This window comes from Clinocottus analis, unplaced genomic scaffold, assembly GCF_023055335.1.
Source record: "Clinocottus analis isolate CAN_PGR_092001 unplaced genomic scaffold, fCliAna1.0.p SCAF_21, whole genome shotgun sequence".
Taxonomy (NCBI): Eukaryota; Metazoa; Chordata; class Actinopteri; order Perciformes; family Cottidae; genus Clinocottus; species Clinocottus analis.
Genome location: NW_027175943.1, coordinates 4204056 through 4223517, shown reverse-complemented (window position 1 = coordinate 4223517; position 19462 = coordinate 4204056). Strand labels below are relative to the sequence as shown.

Here is a 19462-nt window from a genome sequence, read left to right as displayed (position 1 = left end):
CTTTTGTCTTTTTGTATCAAACGGGCAGTCCAATAATGACACTTTGTTAACTGAACATAATACAGGTTCAAAATATTCAGGTCTTTATTTGCATGCAATCTGCACAGAAAACAATTAAAAATGACATCAGTTTGTTAGAGACTGAAACCCCAGGAAAGCATTTCAGAGGTTGTTTTCCATGATGACAATCCACTGACTGAAGCTCCAATCTGATTCAGCTAAAGAGAAATCATACATTAAAATGAAGATAACGGTACAAAAAGAAAAAAAGTCCATTAGCCACAGCAGCTGGTGAAATTCAATGTATTTTGGGATTTTCTGTCATCGCAGCGGTTGGAGAAAACCCAACATGACCACAGTTTAAATCCTCTGGCGCTCGTTTAAAAAACTCCCATCTTGGCATGGAAAATCCATTTCATCATCTGTGTTTGCTCACAGCAGACGTCGGGTCCCGCCGAGTCGTCCCGGGCTTCCAGTACTCCCTCAGAGTGGGAACGTACGTGCCGTGTTTGGTCTTGTAGTAGCGCTTACTGAACAGCTGAGGGAGACAGAGTCCACAGACGATGGATCAGAGTTGAGCTCAAATGTGAGGAAGTAATACTTATTCTACCAGTGAAAACACTTTCGGTCTCTTGTTTGGTCAATTGTAGACTTAATGTCACTATGTTTTAAGTTTAAAATGTGACATCTGTTTGAAATGACACGTAGTGGAGTTAACAATCATTCTTTGTTAGCCTGCAATCACGTTACAAAGAAGTCCTGATGAAACAGAACATCCCTCAGGATGAATTTTGCCAGATTTTCTCATTTTTAAATAAATCGAGCATTATAACTATTATCAAAACAAATATTTAAGGTATGTCCGTTTAAATGTGTTTCTCATGTTTGTAGAATACATACCCTGACTTTGAAGTTCTTCGTCGCCTCATCCTCAGAATCAGCCACGTAGTCGTCAGCGTCTCCTTGAAGAAAAACACAAAAGAAAAGTAAAAATTCTGTTTCTCTTCTTGCTTCTTTTTCAATTCTATGCGTTGAAAAGACATGATTTGTTAAATCACCTGCGTTACGACGTTGGTGAGAGAGAGAGCTGCTTATACTCGGTAACACAGGAAGATTTCTGTCGAGTAGAAACAACACAATTAAACCACAAAGTCAATTAATTTCTGCATCGATTCAGTTTCAATAGAGAAAGACCTGGCCATCTTTTACTAGGTTGCTTTTCTAAAAGGCGTTATAATCTTAAGGTCTACCACGAGACTTTGAAATGAAGTTGAATCATAAATATGTTTCTCTTTAGAAGAACTGCAATTCTTGAAAGAGCAATATACATATTGAAATCATTTAGGATATCCGACAGCCAGAAAAACCAAATGAAACTGGAAACATTGAACTGAATCAGATGGTTTTATTGTATTTGTCAGGTATGAACAACTACAATATTAATTTAAACTATAAATACTTGCTGCAATACAAGTGCTTATGTTTATAATTTAAATCAAAATGTACAACACAAGAAACCAAGACAGAGAGAAAAAAAAAAAAAGCTTGTTAACAAAATCAAAAAAACATGATGTAGTTTTGCAGCTTGTCGCTGAATTCTTGCACTACAAACTTAACAAAATGTTGAGGCGCAATTTGCGCCGTATTTCCATGTCTTACTCTTTATCGTCCAGGCCAGGAACAGCCGGGTCAGGCTTTTGAGGTGGACTCTGAATCTGCGTTGCAGCTTTGACCGGTGACTTTCTCCCCCGAGTCTCCCGTCTCACACACAGAGTTGTACCTCCTCCGCCGTACGTCCCGTCAGCGCCAACAGGAGTCATTCCTTCAATAATAACTCTCGGTTGGCTCCTTAGGCAAGAGACAAAAATGGAGCGGACTGATGGATCCTCAGGCAGGTGCAGCGTTTTGACACCCAGCCGGGTCATGCAGGTCTCCAGGGCCGCTCTGTTACGCTCCTCGTTCCTTACAGCTCCGTCTCCCTCGTCACCACCGTCCTGCTTGCCCATGCTCGCTCCGCTCATCAAACTCCTGCTCAACTCCCTTTTCAAAGATCTGGTCAAGTCAAACACTTCCTCCTCGTCACATTCACCTTCTCCTTCGTCAGGTTGCTTGCGTTTCATCCCACTGCTTCTTTTTGAGGGGTTCCTCTCCTCGTCCACTTGTTCTTCAATATCTTTGGAGTTTTGTCTCTTTTTAACCCCGGTGTATTTCCAATTCTCTTTGGGGTGCAATTGCTCATTTGGTGCATCTTTTGTCCTGATCATAAAGGGCACATCTTTGTTATATATTAGTCCAATAACAGGTGTAATGAAGGCTGTCTTTTCTCTTGTCTGTGTGCCACCGGACTGGTCCACTCCAGACTTTTTGGCTCCCGTCGGTCCATTTGAAGGTATTTTTCCAGAGGGCGGCAGAGAAAGTGATGCTAGGATGGAGTCGCCCATGTTTGGAGGGAGGGATGCTGTAAAAAAAACAAAAAACAACAACAATGTGGATAGTGAGGAGTATTTGTAATCGACAGTCATTCGAGCTAAGAGGCTTCAGAAGTCATCTAGTTTTACCTGCAGCCTCCAAGTGGCCCAGACAGGTTTGATGTTCAAGCAAGATCTTCAAGAGCTGCGGTTGGGTGGCCGCCTGCGCACACTCCTCCAGGACAGAGGGGGAGTCACTGAGCCACGACACGGTCTGGAGAGAAATTATTAATATATAATCTGTTTCTTTCATTTTCTATTGATGTTTGGCATGCAGGCAGTTGTAGATGAGCACTAGCTCAAGTAAAAGCAAAAATGTATGTTGTTTTTACTCATCTTTCATCCATTGAAACGAAATATATATTTAGTATTTGTTCTTGCAGGCTGAATGTGTGTGTGTGTGTGTGTGTGTGTGTGTGTGTGTGTGTGTGTGTGTATGTGTGTGTGTTGAACATCAAGGTAAGCTTTTTTCTCAAAAGCACCAACTACCTGAGCTAAGTTGGGAACTGGAAGTAACTGATCCAGTCGAATTAAAAACTCCCACAGCAGCTTCTCCAGCTCCTGATCAAACTTTGGACCGTATTCTACAGGAAACTCCTCCTGTCAGAAGAGAGAATGAGAGATGTTGGCTGCTGCTTCATGATTTCAAATAAATATTACAAGAGAGACTCACCTTGAAGAAGTGTTCCCTCTTCATTGGGTCTTTTAGCAAAGTATGAACCGATGAATGGAAATGTTCCACTGTTCTTAGGATTTTTGCATCCCTCTTCTAGAAGAAAAGAAAAAAATATGGTCCTTAATTACAGTGACAAAAATGGCAATTTCTTTCAGTTTTGAGGCTGTGAACATGAAATTAAATTTACCAAAGTAGCAGAGGAGAGTGACATGGCAGCAGGAGCATGCATCCTTTGCAGGTGTGGCGTAATCACCTTTTCATCTGGCTGTGTAGAGCACAGCTCCAAGATTAACTGAAAAGGAGGGTGCGGTTGATGATTCGCACAGTCAAACCAGGAAGATAAACCTGATTTAATACATAAAATGGTCAATATGCACCGACCAAATAGGGTAAAAAAAAAAATTTAAAAACACAATCAAGCGATAGGAGTGGAGCATAAGAGAGCGGTACCAACAGAGTCACATCCAAACCTCACCCGTCCCCTCAGCCCCAGGGCCAGCTTGCCCTGGTGTCTCACGGTCAGCAGGCCCGGGACAGTCTCGCAGGCGGACGTCACGACCTCCTCCACAACTCCGTACTGCATCACATCCTTCTGCTTCATCACTTTCCAGAGGGCCGCAGACACCAGGCGCACCGGCGGGGCCAGGAGCTGGAGTGCAGCAAAAGGAAGGCCGACATCTGTGCAGGAGACAAAAAAAGAAAGAGAGACAGCAGTGATTAACAGCAACTAGCTGATCAGACCTAAATCACTTGTCTTCACGGAATATCTATTTCAATGTGACACAGGAGTCTCCCATCAGCTGTAGCATCCATTGATCCACCCAGCCATGTCTCCCAAGGGACACATGTACTGGTCAGCTGGGGTGAGGATGTGACCGACACTGTCACTTGCCACAACCTAAACTAACATACTCACGTTACCTTATTCAATGTAAATCAGGGTCATGAAAACGTTCACAAAAACATGTGTCACATTCCGTTTTAAATGCTAATAATACGTACCATTGTCCTTATGTTTCCTTGCAGCCATGTCACTGAATCAACTGACACGTTAGGAACCTAACTTCCCGCTTAGCTTAGCAACTTTTACACATTACAGCACGCGAGTAGACGTCAAGCTGATGCGGAACTAACACTTTACACGGGCAACGCTGTCAAAGAACCGCTGCTGAGATTATGTTTTCTCTGGACCGTGTTTAGTTCAGCGTTACACTCTATCGCTGTTGTTGTTGTTGTTGTTGATTAGCCGTTAAAAACCAAAACAAAGCTCCGTCAAAAAGTTCTGCTTCTCGTCCTCCCGCCTTCATGGGACGTTATCGAGCTTCTCTAAATATCACTTGTCCGCACCGAATGGGCGGTGCTTAGCGCATTTGGAGTGAAAGTCGTCGGCTCCAACAAGAAACTCCGTTCACGCGGGCGCTGGTGATGCTTAAAACAGGCGCACCCATTGATGTTAACAGGACGTGACGTAGCGGCAGATCCGACAGTCTTTGGTCCCCATATGTTTAACTATTTCTGGTATTTTTTTACTTTTACCGATTAAATATGTTTATATATATATATATATATATATATATAAAGTAAGAATTATGTAAAGTAAGAATTATGTAAGAATTAAAATTAAGATGATAAGCATATCCCTACAATTACAATATATTTGCTCAAATATATAGTTTATACTGTAAAATATTAATGTTGTTGTAATGTATATATTTGAAGTGGTCCAGTTAAATAAAAAAATATATAAGGAATCTTTATCAAAACTTTGTGTCATATGTTCCTATACAATCAGTCACAATTTTTTAAACTCTCAATTAGCAATATTGGTATCAACCTCAAATACCCTCAATTACTCAGTGGTGCTGTAGAGGTATTAACTTTTTTTCAGATGACGAAAGGATGTCTCACATACAAACAGAGGCTAGATGAACTTTGCCTGTGCTGTTCTGGATCTGACTTATCACCACGTTCGGGACAAAGTCCAGCTGCTGGGTCAGACACAAGACACACCGACATTATCACCATTTGTTACACCAAAACAACTCACCAAAAAACAAGGTTGTGGGAAGAGACACCACGAGACTGACGAGCATGGACACAACATCTTCATTTATCAAGTAAGTGAAGAATATGTTCTCCCAAAATAAATGTAGGACTTAAAGAAGAGAGTAAATAACTCGTTATAGGGTGTTTTACACAAACAAATGTGTTTCCTCAGATCGGTGACCAAGCGAGTGTGGTCTCCACCTCAACGTCCCTTCAGAGTCTGTTGTCATGACAGGGGGACCAGGAAGGGCATCACAGCGGGGACCCTGGAGGAGCTGAAAGAGAGGGTGAGAGTGACTTGAAACAAATAACAGGAAAGGTGCAGATCAGGGTACTGGTTGGTTGCTATATGTAATATAATATATATGGGGGAAAAAGGGTTTAAATAAGTACTAAATGTGTTATAAATTCTTTTTTAAAAAAAGCAAAAATAGTAAGTAATAAGCAAATAGTACACAATCCATTAAAACGGGTTAAATTGTTAGCAGTTTCTTAAGAATGACGAATAGTCAGCATGTTTCAACAGAATTATGGTTATCTTGTCTAAAAGCCTTGTCTCAAGTTGATGATGTCAGATATGTGATCACATCATGAGTTAAGGCCGAAAGATAAGATGTAACTCATCTTAGTTGTAGGTGTAGGTGTTGGAGTTGAAGGGCAACATGAAGGCGTTTTCACCAGTTTAACTCAAACAGCTTTATTTCTCCATGAGAATAAATACTGTTGTGGTTTCTGAGAGGCTGATGAAGTTGTCATCCACAACAGGAAGTGTACTATTTAGGACGTTCAAGCCTTTTGTGCTCTGGTGCACTAACTTGAATCTGGGCTGTAGGTATGCCAGGCGTTGCTGCTGTCCTTGTCTGCAGTGTCTCTGGCTCTGGTTTGCGAGGAGGACGGTACGGAGGTAGACTCCGAAGAGTTCCTCATGACCCTGCCTGACAACACCAGGCTCATGGCCCTGGAGCCGGGCCAGACGTGGAGACCACAAGCAGTACGTTGGATCGAATGTTATTCATCACATAGCCCCATGTGTACTTAATGTTGGACTTTACGCAGGCTTTTTATGATGGCATCACAAATATATTTTACACGTGACGGTTGTCTCTGATCCACCAGGGAGCAGTCGTGTCCAAGTCTCAGGAGCACAACAAGCCTCGGACCGGAAGAGACATAGCTCGCGTCACCTTTGACCTTTACAGGATGAGCCCGAAGGATGTGTTCGGCTCCCTGAACGTGAAGGCCACATTTCAAGGCCTGTACTCTGTGAGCGCTAACTTTGAATGTCTGGGGCCCAAGAAAGTCCTCAGGTAAGTCGAAAGAGACGTGGGTGATGGTCGTTACCAGAAATGTTCTGCAGAAAAAAATGCAGATATAAAATGACATGATGAGATTGTTAATGCTGATGCAAGTTTAAACGACTTACTGTTTTACAATAGTTTCTAATCTTTGGGTGGGGCTCATTCCAAAGGGCCACAAGTTAATCTTGGGGGTTGTGAAATGATTAATGAAAAATAAACTACACAAATGTATTCATTATTTTGAAGTGTGAAATGTTGGATAACTTCACTTACTCAAACGAGTTATCTAATTTAATGTCTCCTTTGTGGATGAAAAAATCTTTATTTGAAAGGGTTCAAGCCAAAAACTGTGGGAACAACCGGTTAAATCTAACATTGTATTTTATTTTATAAGTTTATGTTTTATTTATATGTAAAACCCTGATCTGAAAAGTATGTTGTATAGCTTTCAAATAAATTTAGTGGAGTAAATATCCTTTCAATTCGCCAATCTTATCTTATTTTTCATACCCAGCAGATGAAATGATAAATACTTTGTTTTAAAATTCTAATTTACAGCACAATGACATAATAACTTGATATTAAATGTGACTTTCAGCAGGCTGTTAGGCCGTGAACAAGATGATACTGATAACTCTTGATCTGTTTTTTTAGAGAAGCCCTGCGTGTCGCCTCCACCGTCCTGCACGCCGTTGGACACCTGCTCATCTCTTCCGCCTCCATGATCCGCCGCATTATCGAAGGCGCTGAGCTTTGGCAACCACAGAGGACGGAGTACACAGCTAGCTTCAACTGAGGGAGCCAAGAGAGACCTATTCAGTATCATTGTTTAATCGGATGAGGTGAGGTCTGAGATCTTTTCAATAGTATTCCCTTTATTGGGTGACTATTGATATGTGTGGATGTTCTGCCATTATAGAGATAATGTGTTATCACATAGTGGTATCATACTGATAGTATGATACGGGCTGAATATATGACTGTGTGTACTTCAGGGTGTAAACAGAGAACAAATTCATATCAGTAACGGCAAAAGAAGCTCCATGATTGTCATAGGTATTAATGTAGTTTTCTATTTTTGTGCAATATAGACATCATATTCTACAATTGTAGTTTATTGTTGATAATTTGGTGTAGATGATGTGAACTATCTGCTGTGACATTACAGGTGACACAAAACCACTGTGTATCTTTAAAAAAAAAAAAAAACAGAACTGGGAAAACAAGTGTCCATTCATTTTGTCAGTTTATTTATGAAACATATAAACGATGTAACTAATCACAAGCAAAACTTTTCGAACAATGAAAGTGTTTTACTTGAATTAAAACGCCTGCACGGCACAACGAAGGAACTCATCGACGTGGGTCTCTTTTGTAAAGACGGTAACTGCATGTTATGCAATCACAATAACAGTGTAAAAACAACATAACAGGAAATGCTATTTGTCAATAATTTGGCAAAAGTCTTGAAGTTCAAAACGTCAACACAAAAAGTAGTCACTGCACTTGTACTTTTAAAATATGACTCATCTTCATTCCCTTCGGAGGGATATTAAATTCACAGATTGTAGAATACTTTCTCCTCTGGAGGTTCCGGCACACTTTCCTCCTCGTCAGAGCTTTCGCTCCCGTCAAGCTTCCAGGTTGCTTCTCCGTCGCCTGCGCTGGCGTCCACCTGTGGCTGCATCTTGACCAGTTCGGTCAAATACTGCCGGTACCTGATGTTGGCCAGCGCATGGTTGTACTGCTCGTTATTCAGCCAGCGTGGTTGGAATTTCTTGATGTAATAGCGCATGTCACCGAACCACTGAACCAACAAGTAGCGGGGCATGTCGATCAACGCCGCCAGCCGGTCGTAGTCCTTCACGTCTGGATACTGGCAGTTTGAGAAAGCCGCCTTCATCATTGCCAACTGGGTCTTCTTCTTCTGCCTGATTAAACGTGCCGTCTCCTTCTTTGCTTCTTCACTTATTATTTCTTCTCCCTCTGCTCTCTCCGGAACGCCTTCCTCCTCTTGCTTCACTCTCTTCTTTTTCATCTCTTCGTCCGTCACTGTCATCTTTTTCCGTTTCTTCTTCTGAGGATTCCTTATGTCTTCTTCTTCTTCTTCTTTAATGCCCTTCTCTTTCTTCATCGGCTTTGTTTCTATTTCCAATTTCTCAGCAGGCCTCACCTTTTCTCCCATCATCTTTCCCTCACTTGCACCCTGCTCCTCCCAAACCTCTCCTCCCTTCTTCCCACCAGCATGTTTTTTCTTTCTTTTTCCTTTCTTATTCTCTCCCCCATCTTCTTTTACCTCTGGCCTCTTTCTTTTCTTTCTTTTTTTCGGCTCTTCCTTTCCTAGACCTGACATCTTTTGCCGAACATCGGGGATGTCTTTATAGTCCCAGCTGATGCCGTAGCGGAGCCTCTGTGCCATGAACCACACCCTCACCTGGTCTTGGTGCAGAGAGCAGCGGCGCGCGAGTGCGGCTGTCTGTTTCTGCGTCAGGTATGGAAACCGGTCGAAGGCCTCGCTCAGCATGTCTGCGCCATCCAGCTGCAGGTTGATCTCGTTTGAGGACACCCATACCAGTCTCTGAGTGTCAGAGACCAGGGGGAGACACACCACACTGCTCGGGTTCAGACTGAAAGCCGTTTGGGCAACGTTCATTTCTGATAAAGTCTTTCCGGGAGCATTGAGTGTCTTTTGTCCGAGATGTGGGAGTCCTTCATTGGCTTTTTGCCTCATCTCTTAGTCGTCGGTGGGAATAACTCCTGGAAATAACAGACAAGCAGAGAGGGTTGATACCCAAAGAAAACATTTACTCATGAATAAAATAAAATATCGTTACGTACAGAAACAGAAAATGAATAATCTAAATGCACTTTTTTAGTAGACACATCTATGAGTGTTTTATTAAGAAATCTGATATAAAAGGACATTTACTGTGATAAAATATCCATATCTCAAACGTCTACTTTACCCAAACAGTATGTACAATAAATATATGTTTAATATAAAGCATTATTTATTATTAGCTGACTCAGATCCTTTAATAACTGGAAGTAAAAAAAATCGGCTTAAAAAGACGCACATTAAGAGCAAAACATAATCAAAACATCACAAATGAAAGTAGTCATTAGGTAAATGAAATAAGTGTTGAATTGTTATTCAAATAATTTATTTTTAATACTGATTAATGAGGTTGCAGCATTTAAATGTAGTAGGTAGAGGTCATTAAACATTTCAATGTTTTATGATGCCCGTGTGTTTTATTTTAGTGTTAGTTAACAATGATTTACCAGTGATGGGGTAGCTTATATCACAAATGAACCCCAGAATGATAAAACATTGGTGGAGATAATAAAGTTCACTTAAAGTAGTTTAACTCTTACATGCAGGAGAAGAAAAAGGTGACATAAGTAAATAAATTTGGTGAACTTTACTTGTCTTAAATGCTTTTACTTTGCATCTCCCTGCTGCTAACCAACTTATATATAAACTAAAGCAACCCTGTGTTTATTGAATTAACTAAGTCAGTAACCAAATATCACTCAAAGACCTTAACACTGGTTTATAAAGCTAGCCTTTAGCAGCGAGCTAACTTCGCGCTAAAATCTGACGTGAAGTAATGGCTCGCCACGTTTGAGTAACGCTAACTAATGTACTAGTAACGCAGATAAACGGGGACAAAGAAGTTCACAGTAACGTCACATATCGATTAGCATATCGACTACATCATAGATCTGGCTGCGGCCCAATTTATCCGGTTGTTAGCATTAGCCGTAACGTTAGCTAGCGAGCTAGCTTGCGGACACGTCAGGAAACAACACTTATGATACTTTTTTTATTAAAGTTTTAAACATCGACCTTTTCCGTGTAAGTCCACAATAGACGTCACTGATATTAGCTTCAGATCACGATCGGGTTGTAGTTCCCAACTTACCTTCAAGCGCACAAACAAGTCTTGTAAGTTTGACAGTTTTTCTGCTGATCTGGTTTCGTCTGTAAAAACAAGCGCGCAGTGGCTCCAGATACATGAACTCCACCTAACTACAGGCTGTCCATCCTCTCACCTGGTTTTATGTGGGATACATACAAGTTAGACCACATGCATACGAGCATAATGCACGATGGATATATTGATTAGTATATTAAGTTTATTTGGTACACCTGGCTGCAGCCTAATACATCTCACCTTCACCAAGGTTATGTTCATTTATTTGTTGAGAATATTTTACTGAGAGATCTTTATCCAAATTAATGTTTATTTAAAGTTTGTTACTCTCTGTATTCTACCCTGATTACGAACTATAACCATCACTGTTGTGAATATCAAGTCCATTCGGTCATGCCACGCTGCAGAACAGTAAAATAGTTAATCTTTTCCCAAATACAAATAATACAAATTCCATGGTCGGTGCGCTCCATTGTATTGGTTGTGCGCATGGTGCAGAACTGACCTACTTGTTGTTTTTACGAGTTTAAAGACGTGTTTGTCAAGATAAATAGATGTGATGAATGAATTGTAACACATCTTGTGCTAAACTACAATGGGTTTATGAATCCTAATGTTAACACCAGAGGTACAGGAGCATGTTTTGGCAAGTTACATAAAGACTTACCCCTCCCATGGGTGTTTCTCATCTCTATTGTGGCACCACCCCTGGAGTTTCGTTTTAGCAGAAATGAAACTGATGTGGAATGCTGCTGCCACAGAGCATTCAGACCAGAGACTGAGAGATCATAAACAGATGGACTACTAAATTCACCAAAATCTTACTTCATTGGCGGTTTTCGGACAAAACAGAATCGAAGAGCAACAAGGAGGATCCTGGCGACAACACTGAATCATATTCAAGACTTATCAAACCAGGACTTCCTGCTTCTGAAATCATGTCTGAAAATCTACAAAGGAACCCACAAGTCATCCTGTGTGACATGTGCACAGATGAGGACAGGAAACCGGCACTGAAGACCTGCATGAAATGTGAGATCTCCATGTGTGTTCAGCACCTCCAGGCCCACCTGACCACTCCTGTGTTACTACAAACTCACCCTCTGACAGAGCCTATGGCTTTATGTGGGACCACCAAATGCCCCCAACATGGCAAACTCCTGGAGTACTACTGCTTGGACGACATGACCTGTGTGTGCGTTTCCTGTGCCATTGAAGACCAGCACCGCATACACAATATGAAGACTTTCTCCACAGCCCACAAAGAGCTCACGAAAAAGCTCAATGCTGAGCAGCAGGCCTTACTGGAGAAGACCGATGATGAAAACGAGAGCCTGGAAAAGTGGGAGACGAGTGAAAGGGAGAAGCTGGGTCGCTCCAGCGTGCGTCTCATTCAGGCCGTGACAAGCCTGCGTGACATTGCCCTGACCAGTGTCCAGAGCTCAGTGTCGGCCCGTATGGTGTCGATCAAAACCAGCAAGAGCAGCTTGCAGGCGGCGCAGAAGGAGAAGGACACCTTCAGATTCCTGCAGATGTATTCCCAGGTGTATCAGGATGTGGAGAAGGCCAAGGCTGTGGATCTGAGGAAAGGGTTGGAGGCTGGCAGTGACCGGGACAAGCTGGTTCAGGAGATAAGAGAGAATGGGGCAAAAATGGTAAAGCAAGCGGGCCTCTTCTGGGGATCGCTGTTGTCTCTGGTTGACCCAGAGAACCAGCAGGAGCTCAATGCTACGAGTTCAGACCTGATCTTTGACCCACAGACTTTCGCCCCTGGCATGTCACTGTCCCAAGACAAAAGGAAGGTTTTCTACAGTAGTTATCCAGGACAATGTTCTGCCACTTTTCTAATTCGTTGTATGCAGACACCCCCTAACTTTCAGAGGTGGGTGGTCAGTTTCTCCCAAGAGTGTGACTGGACTGTCGGCCTATGTGACCAACAGCCTACAAGGAACGCGAAGGATGGACATGTCTATGGTCTGCGCTGCGAAGGTAACCAGCTCAGCTCTCTCACGACTGAGGATAACAAGTCTTGTGAAGCATCAGCCAATAAACTCGCTATAGAAGATTTCTTTGACTTACATAGCTTTGGCATGATCCCAATAGCAAAGCAACACGGGGTTTCCTCTGCGTTCATCACATATCCGAGCAAAAATGGATCACGACCTGAAGTGGTGGAGGTGTTCTGGAACTTTGTTTCTTCCTCGCTGTCCTTCTTCAGCAGAACCGGACAGCACCAGAAGGAAGAAATAGTCACACTTCAGATGAGCCTCAACAACAGGGGCCTGGCCCCCTTTGTTCAACTATCAAAGGGAAACGTCCTAAGTATCCCCCAGCAGCAATTTCACAGAAATAAACAATTCAGAAATGTGCCCACTTCTTTCAGTTCTGTTAGAACAAGCAGGGACATATGCACCACAGAGATGATTTGTGAACTTCAGTAATTGGTGGGTTATCGCTGATCATTACTAATCCTTATCACTAGTTGTAGCCATGCACTTAAGATTTGCATAAAGTTTTTGGACGAGAATAAATCTCATTGATTGTTAAGTTTCAGTCAAATAAATAGTGCAGACATCAATAATAAATCATTTTTCTGTGTACAAAATAAAGAAATGTAACATTTTCAGCTGTCTTTTAATTGTAGTGGCTTTACTTTACTCTGCCTGCTAGTTTAATGAGTTTGTCTCCATCTACTGGTGGCTGGTACAGTGTACAGTCAGAATGGCAACAAGGAATTTGTGTTGTACTTTCATTGTGAATGATCCAATCAATAATAAAGCCAGGAAAATTGAATGTGGAATGTTTTTATTGACCGTCAAACAAGTGAACTTGAAAATGAAATAAAGTTCACGCAAGAACAGTTTGAAGTGGAGCAACTACTGTGAACTAAGACAGACACTCATTTAAAATGGCTATGAAACAGCTGAATTTAAAGGAATGCAATTAATCAAAAATTAATTTAAACACACAAATCTGCATAGATCTTCATGATGAACACTTCTGCGAGGAACTCTGCACTTTCATGTCCTCTAGTACTGCACTCTTCAGTATGTACTGTTCAATATATATATATATATATATATATATATATATATATATATATATATATATATATATATATATATATATATATATATATATATATATATATATATATATATATAATAACCTAATTCACCTACTCATTTTTTAAATAAATGTCACTTATGCATGACATTACATTATGAAAGAAAATAATGATTAGACTCTCAAATTACAAAACAAAGTGTAACATTTAAAGTGGTGGAATGATTGAATTTCTAGAAACATTTTTAATTTAAGACATTTGCTGTAATTGTGTGCGTCTGTGATAATGGCTTACAGTATGATCTCGGCATAAATGTTGTGGCTACAGCAGCAGATTTGAATACATGTTAAAAACAACAACTTGGCAGTGGAACGATGAGGCAGCAGACATGAAGAGCTGGAGACAGACTGCTTTAGTTTACTTCTTATGGTCTAAAACACTGACCCCTGAAACTTCATGGATTGGAGGAAAAATGTAACATCAGAGTTTAAAATGAAAAAAAAATATGTCTGTTCATATGAGTGAAGTCAAACCTAATAAAATGAAAATGCATTAAACCTTAGCTTTCACAACTAATAAGCATATTAAAAAGACTTGAGTATTAATATTCATGTCTGGTGGTCGATGCATCCTTGAGTCAGACAGGCAGTGTTGCGGACTTATCTTTGCATCTGAAGGAGCGTCGAGCTCGACATTCAGCTGCCGAAGACAGTGTTGAGCTGTTGGGTGACCCTGATGAAGGTGGTCCGGCGGCTCAGCTCCTTCAGTTTGCCTGCCCCAACATAAGTGCAGGTGGAGCGGACCCCGCCCAGGACGTCTCTTATGGTCACATCCACCGGGCCCTTGTAAGGCACTTCGACCGTCTTCCCCTCCGACGCTCTGGAGGCGAAAAAAATACAGGTATTATCCTCAGAGACGGCGTTTACTGCATACACCCCACTCACAAGAAACAATTTGGCCTCATGTCTACCAAAATAACTGTGGCTCTGACCTGTAATCAGACACGCCTCCTGCATGTTTTTGCATGGCCGTGTCAGAGCTCATTCCATAGAACAGCTTGTATTTCTTGCCATTTTTCTCAATAACCTCTCCACCGCTTTCCGAGTGGCCGGCCAGCATGCCGCCCAGCATCACAAAGTCGGCACCAGCACCGAAAGCCTTTGAGACGTCCCCTGGGCAAGTACAGCCCCCATCCTGTGTGCAAGAGAGGTGGCAAAAAACAAACAAACAAACAATGTGAGCGAGTCGCTTGTTTATCATGGACGCGTGTGCAGTCGCAGCTTTAAGGATGAGTTATTGCTTCCCGAGAGTTAGATGAGATGATCGATACCACGAGGAGAGCAAGTGAGCCCATTTCCCCAAACCATCACATGAGTTATATTGTGACGAAATCATGATGGAAACAAAAAGTCACTGGATTATCAGAGGAGAGAGTCACTCACAGAGATGATGTGGCCACCCAAGCCATGAGCGGCATCGGCACACTCGATCACAGCGCTGAGCTGTGGATATCCAACCCCCGTCTTCTTGCGGGTGGTACACACAGATCCTGTAGATGAAGACACGAGATGACTCTATCCATCCGTTCTAGCTTTCTAGACTGCAGTTCATGATTTGAAGAAATAGAATTTGCAAGCATTGTTTTTTTGACTGCATTTGCCAAATGAATAGGACAAAAGCATCACAGTTTCAGAGGACCAGAGTCCCTTTGAAATCCTCTTATTTTACTGGATCAGAGGTCAGACATCTGCTCTGTCCCAGTTCTCCCGTGTCCCTGTCTTAAAGCGGGCCCAGCAATACAGCGCCGCTGAAAATGACTGTTTCCTAACCAGTTAAAAGTTTGTCATAGTAACTTTAATATATACAAGTTTCACCTGGTCCGATGCCCACTTTGATGATGTCAGCGCCAGCCAGAATCAGCTCCTCTACCATCTCTCCTGTCACCACATTTCCTGCCTGAGCCAAATAACACAAAAGGTTTCAATCTATGACAAAGAAAATGTATGAACATGCATTCCCCTTTCAGCCCCCACACACTGCAGTTTAAAAAAGGTAGACAATTACTGACCATTATAGTGTGAGAGCGGAATTTCTCCCTGACGTCTTTGACAAAGTGAACAAAGTGTTCAGAGTAGCCGTTAGCCACGTCGACACAGATGTACTGCAGCTGTGGCACCGCCGCCAAGATGGCTGAAACCTTATCAAAGTCCCCTTCCCCGGTCCCCGTGCTCACTGCTAGATTCTGAAAAAGGTAAACGGAGAAGATAAAGACCCACGTTACAATAAATAACATTGAGTGCAATAAAAAGAGGTACTGTAATTATGAACACTTTTCGTACCGTCAGGCACTCTGGATTCTTTTTGGCAAACTCCACCCAGTCATCCACTGAGTAATGTTTGTGAACCGTGGTGAAGAGAGTGAACTAGTGCAAGAGAGAAAGGAAAGCAGAGCAAGTGAACACAACGCTTGTACAAGAGAAAATGATAAATGACGTTCAAATAAGTTTTAACTTGATCCCATGTAATGCACAGTTTACCTGGTGCAAAGCCAAAGCCATCTCAAAGGTCCCCACGGTGTCCATGTTTGCAGCAATGATGGGGATCCCTCTGTAGCTACCCTTGGAGTTCCTGAAGGTGTAGCTCCTCATGAGGTCTACCTGGGAAAGGTGAAGACAAATGTGACATTAGCGTACTTAAGACTAGATTTGTCCAATGAACTTTTTCTTTGAGCAACGACTCACAATGCATTACGATGGTCAAGAGGGTTAGGGTTAGAAACTGTTGGCCCTGGAGAAAATACATGCTGATCAAATTCAGCAGGCCATAAGACGCAAAAGGCAACTAGTCTCGGATCAGCGCTTGTGGCAGATAGAAACCAAAGGAAGCAGAGGCTAATCTTGTGGTTTGGGGCAGACGACGAGACGTTTACCGGGGCAGTGTCAAGGCAGAGAAGTCCAAACAGGCAGGGTCGGCAACGGTAAACAAGTCAGAGGGTAAACACTGGAAAGTCTGCAGAGTGGGCAGGTGAGAGTCATTGAGCTGATGAGTTGGGTGTGACTAACAGGTGCACTGAATGAGCTAATTAGGTGAGAGCAAGAAAGAAAATGAGGGGAGAAGGGGAGCTGAACTGTGACAATAAGGGCTTGGACTTGAAACTACCAAATGGAAGGGTGCTCATTCAAATGACTTTCCTAGTGAAAACAAAAGGTTTAGTTCATGAAAACCTCTTGTGGAAATAATCCTCAGCTGGTTCACCTACCTCGCTCCTTGACTTGAGTGTGCTTCGCTTTGGACGGAGGAGCACGTCCTTGAAGTCCAGCTTGATGTCATTCTCAATGCGAGGCATTGTGGAAACAAGCTGTACAGGAAGAGAAACACTAAATATTGGAACTGGAGCACTTGAATCTGTGAAAGAGAGGGAAATCAGAGTTTAGTATAACTTCTGTGTCTTTTCTTATATTTGAACGCTAACTCTCACATATAGGCATCAAATGCCATTAACTAGGTTGCATGGCGTAAGGGTCTGAAATGATCCCGTTGAAGGTAAAACATCCTTTACGCATTCAAAAATGTATGGAAAAGATCCCAAACTGTAATTCCTACTAGGTGGAGATGTATTATAGGTGAGCTATGTATTATGCTAGCTTGTTAGCTACTGCAACGGTACAGACCGTTCTCTTCACATGTTCGCACTAAACCACACGACAGACCGATGTTACAATTCAAGGTTAACAATGCGGAAAGTGTCAAATGTTAAACCACGTAATGAACGTGAGCGTTACAAACGTACAACTCGTGTATTAGTCGACGGGGGAGTTGTCATTTATATTTACGAAGTAAAGTATTTACCTTCAGAAAAATATGTTGATTTTTGCCTGTGCCGCTAGTTTTCTTATACACAATGTGCGCGGGAAGCTTTATGCGGGCGGACACCATCTGACAGCTGCCTTGTAGTTTTTTAAGGGCCTTTACTAGTCGTTCGTGCGCAAAAGAAAACTACAAATAAGAGGGTTGCTTTACGACACGTCGCACTGACGTCGCGAGGGTTGTTTATTATTGCTATTCAGAAAAAAAAACATGTCAGCTTGCGTGTGTCGTAAGATATTTCACGGCAAACTTCGGTGATTCTTCGATGGTAAATAAGGAAAATGCGACGTCTGAAAACGGCTCGAAATCAAGTTGAAGCGGAACTGTAGACACAGACACACACAAGGAGGCGGAGGGATTAACAGGAAACACAGGAAGCGACATTGCATTTTGAAAGGGAATGAATAGCAAGTTTCCTTACAAGAATATCGTATTATTATTATACATTAAAGTGAATATATATATATATAATAGTACTGCCAATCCCGCTTCACTTTTGATAACAACCAGGCAACAAAGATGCTGATTAAAGTGAAGGTGAGGAAACTAGTAACGTTAATGTTTAACAGTGAACTCAACGCGAGCTAAACATTTACTATCCAAGTTCTTCATTAACAATAACCTGGAATTGTTTATTTCTTTTGTCATATCAGACACTCACAGGCAAGGAGATTGAGATAGATATAGAGCCCACAGACAAGGTATATGCTTGCCATTTATTTCCCCTAAAATGTTGTGTATGCTGATAATTACCCGTTTATTCAGCGTGTGTTAATGTTTTACATGCGTTTACATCCAGGTGGAGAGGATTAAAGAAAGAGTGGAGGAGAAAGAAGGGATCCCTCCGCAGCAGCAGAGGTTGATCTACAGTGGGAAACAAATGTACGAAACGAAACTAACAATTCAGCGATCTACAAGTACTGTGTGTGTATCTTAAGCAAGATCAACCTCTATGTAAAACAAATAAAAACACACAATTGAGCCATACTGTTGCACTGGCTGACATCGCCTGCACTATTTACTCATTTTATTTGTAATAAGGTTTGTTTCAAACGACAGCATCAAGTATTTATTTAAAATGAAACTACATGTTCAGGAACCGTTATTAATGATTCATGTATTTGATTGGATGGGTTTTCTGCTGTCTGACGTCTTCTGGCTTCCATCCCCTTTGTCTTTGTTCCCAGGAACGATGAGAAAACAGCAGCAGACTATAAAATCCAGGGAGGCTCTGTTCTCCATCTGGTACTCGCTCTGCGAGGAGGACAGGCGCTCCACTCGAGAAGCCTCCACTCCAAGACTGCATTGTAGCCGTCGCTTGGAATCATGCCGTGGCTTCATGCCGTGGCTTCATGCCGTGGCTTCATGCCGTGGCTTCATGCCGTGGCTTCATGCCGTGGCTTCATGCCGTGGCTTCATGCCGTGGCTTCATGCGGTACCTACACAAAGAGGATACACCGAAGACACACAGCCTGTGGAGTCACCTGACAGCATCGGAGCCATTTGTAGGAAGAGTTCGATCAGGTTCTACTTGTGTTGGCTGGAAACCCTTCCTTGCATTCAGAGTGTGACACAAACTAACTACTTTTTCTGCTTCATGCATGTTTTATTCAGTTGCCCCAAGTCACTAGGTATTATCATCTGAGGCCACAGGGTGTGTCTGCATAGTCAAAGTGATGCATGTGGCTTCGCTAGGCCTGCGAGAGATGAGCAACAGTTGAAAAATTTGACATTTAAGAAATACATTCTCGCATTTCGACAGAAAGTTGAAAATGTCAAACTATTCCAATGAGGGAAAACTATAAGTGAAGGACATGTTTGTCAGGAAAAATGTCCCAGCACTGATTCCTAATCATGTAGCGCTGAGTTCGCTTTACACCTGCTTCATAGAGAGACATCTATTCAGCAGGATAATGCTTTATATAGTTTTATATGAATGTAATTTGCAAAGAGCAATTTTTTTTCATCTGCCAATTGCACATTTGACTGTTGCAAAAAGACAAGGTGCCAATAATGGCCTTGTCTGACAATGGCCTTAGTTTACATGGATATCGTTAGGTTTGTTTGTGTGTTCACAGAAGCAACGTTAGTTTTGAGAT

The 19462-nt window shown here is 42.0% G+C and overlaps 6 protein-coding genes across 6 annotated transcripts; 3 read left to right on the top strand and 3 right to left on the bottom strand.

Annotated features, from left to right (window-relative positions):
• Positions 1-66: 66 nt before the first annotated feature.
• tinf2 (TERF1 (TRF1)-interacting nuclear factor 2) lies at positions 67-4440 on the bottom strand. The gene is made up of 10 exons (XM_068587360.1): positions 4147-4440; positions 3620-3822; positions 3332-3436; positions 3142-3237; positions 2958-3068; positions 2559-2682; positions 1660-2458; positions 1059-1117; positions 901-962; positions 67-538 (listed from the first exon to the last, which is right to left on the bottom strand). The coding sequence occupies exons 1-10, from the start codon at positions 4172-4174 to the stop codon at positions 419-421; spliced, it is 1707 nt and encodes a 568-aa protein (XP_068443461.1). The 5' UTR covers positions 4175-4440; the 3' UTR covers positions 67-418.
• Positions 4441-5199: 759 nt separating this feature from the next.
• Positions 5200-7831, top strand: cideb (cell death inducing DFFA like effector b). Its single transcript, XM_068587945.1, has 5 exons — positions 5200-5261; positions 5363-5477; positions 6023-6181; positions 6307-6497; positions 7143-7831. The coding sequence occupies exons 1-5, from the start codon at positions 5236-5238 to the stop codon at positions 7282-7284; spliced, it is 633 nt and encodes a 210-aa protein (XP_068444046.1). The 5' UTR covers positions 5200-5235; the 3' UTR covers positions 7285-7831.
• homezb (homeobox and leucine zipper encoding b) lies at positions 7716-10561 on the bottom strand. The gene is made up of 2 exons (XM_068587944.1): positions 10418-10561; positions 7716-9245 (listed from the first exon to the last, which is right to left on the bottom strand). The coding sequence occupies exon 2, from the start codon at positions 9217-9219 to the stop codon at positions 8047-8049; it is 1173 nt and encodes a 390-aa protein (XP_068444045.1). The 5' UTR covers positions 9220-9245; positions 10418-10561; the 3' UTR covers positions 7716-8046.
• Positions 10562-11365: 804 nt separating this feature from the next.
• si:dkey-183c6.9 (tripartite motif-containing protein 16) lies at positions 11366-12870 on the top strand. The gene has a single exon (XM_068588305.1). The coding sequence runs from the start codon at positions 11368-11370 to the stop codon at positions 12868-12870; it is 1503 nt and encodes a 500-aa protein (XP_068444406.1). The 5' UTR covers positions 11366-11367.
• A 733-nt stretch (positions 12871-13603) lies between these two features.
• gmpr2 (guanosine monophosphate reductase 2) lies at positions 13604-17406 on the bottom strand. Its single transcript, XM_068587812.1, has 9 exons — positions 17346-17406; positions 16756-16901; positions 16034-16153; positions 15836-15919; positions 15565-15738; positions 15371-15452; positions 14939-15045; positions 14488-14690; positions 13604-14375 (listed from the first exon to the last, which is right to left on the bottom strand). Exons 2-9 carry the CDS (start codon positions 16840-16842, stop codon positions 14192-14194), a joined length of 1041 nt encoding a protein of 346 aa, XP_068443913.1. The 5' UTR covers positions 16843-16901; positions 17346-17406; the 3' UTR covers positions 13604-14191.
• Positions 17407-17740: 334 nt separating this feature from the next.
• nedd8 (NEDD8 ubiquitin like modifier) lies at positions 17741-18736 on the top strand. Its single transcript, XM_068587668.1, has 4 exons — positions 17741-17900; positions 18017-18064; positions 18163-18245; positions 18551-18736. The coding sequence occupies exons 1-4, from the start codon at positions 17883-17885 to the stop codon at positions 18672-18674; spliced, it is 273 nt and encodes a 90-aa protein (XP_068443769.1). The 5' UTR covers positions 17741-17882; the 3' UTR covers positions 18675-18736.
• Positions 18737-19462: the final 726 nt, after the last annotated feature.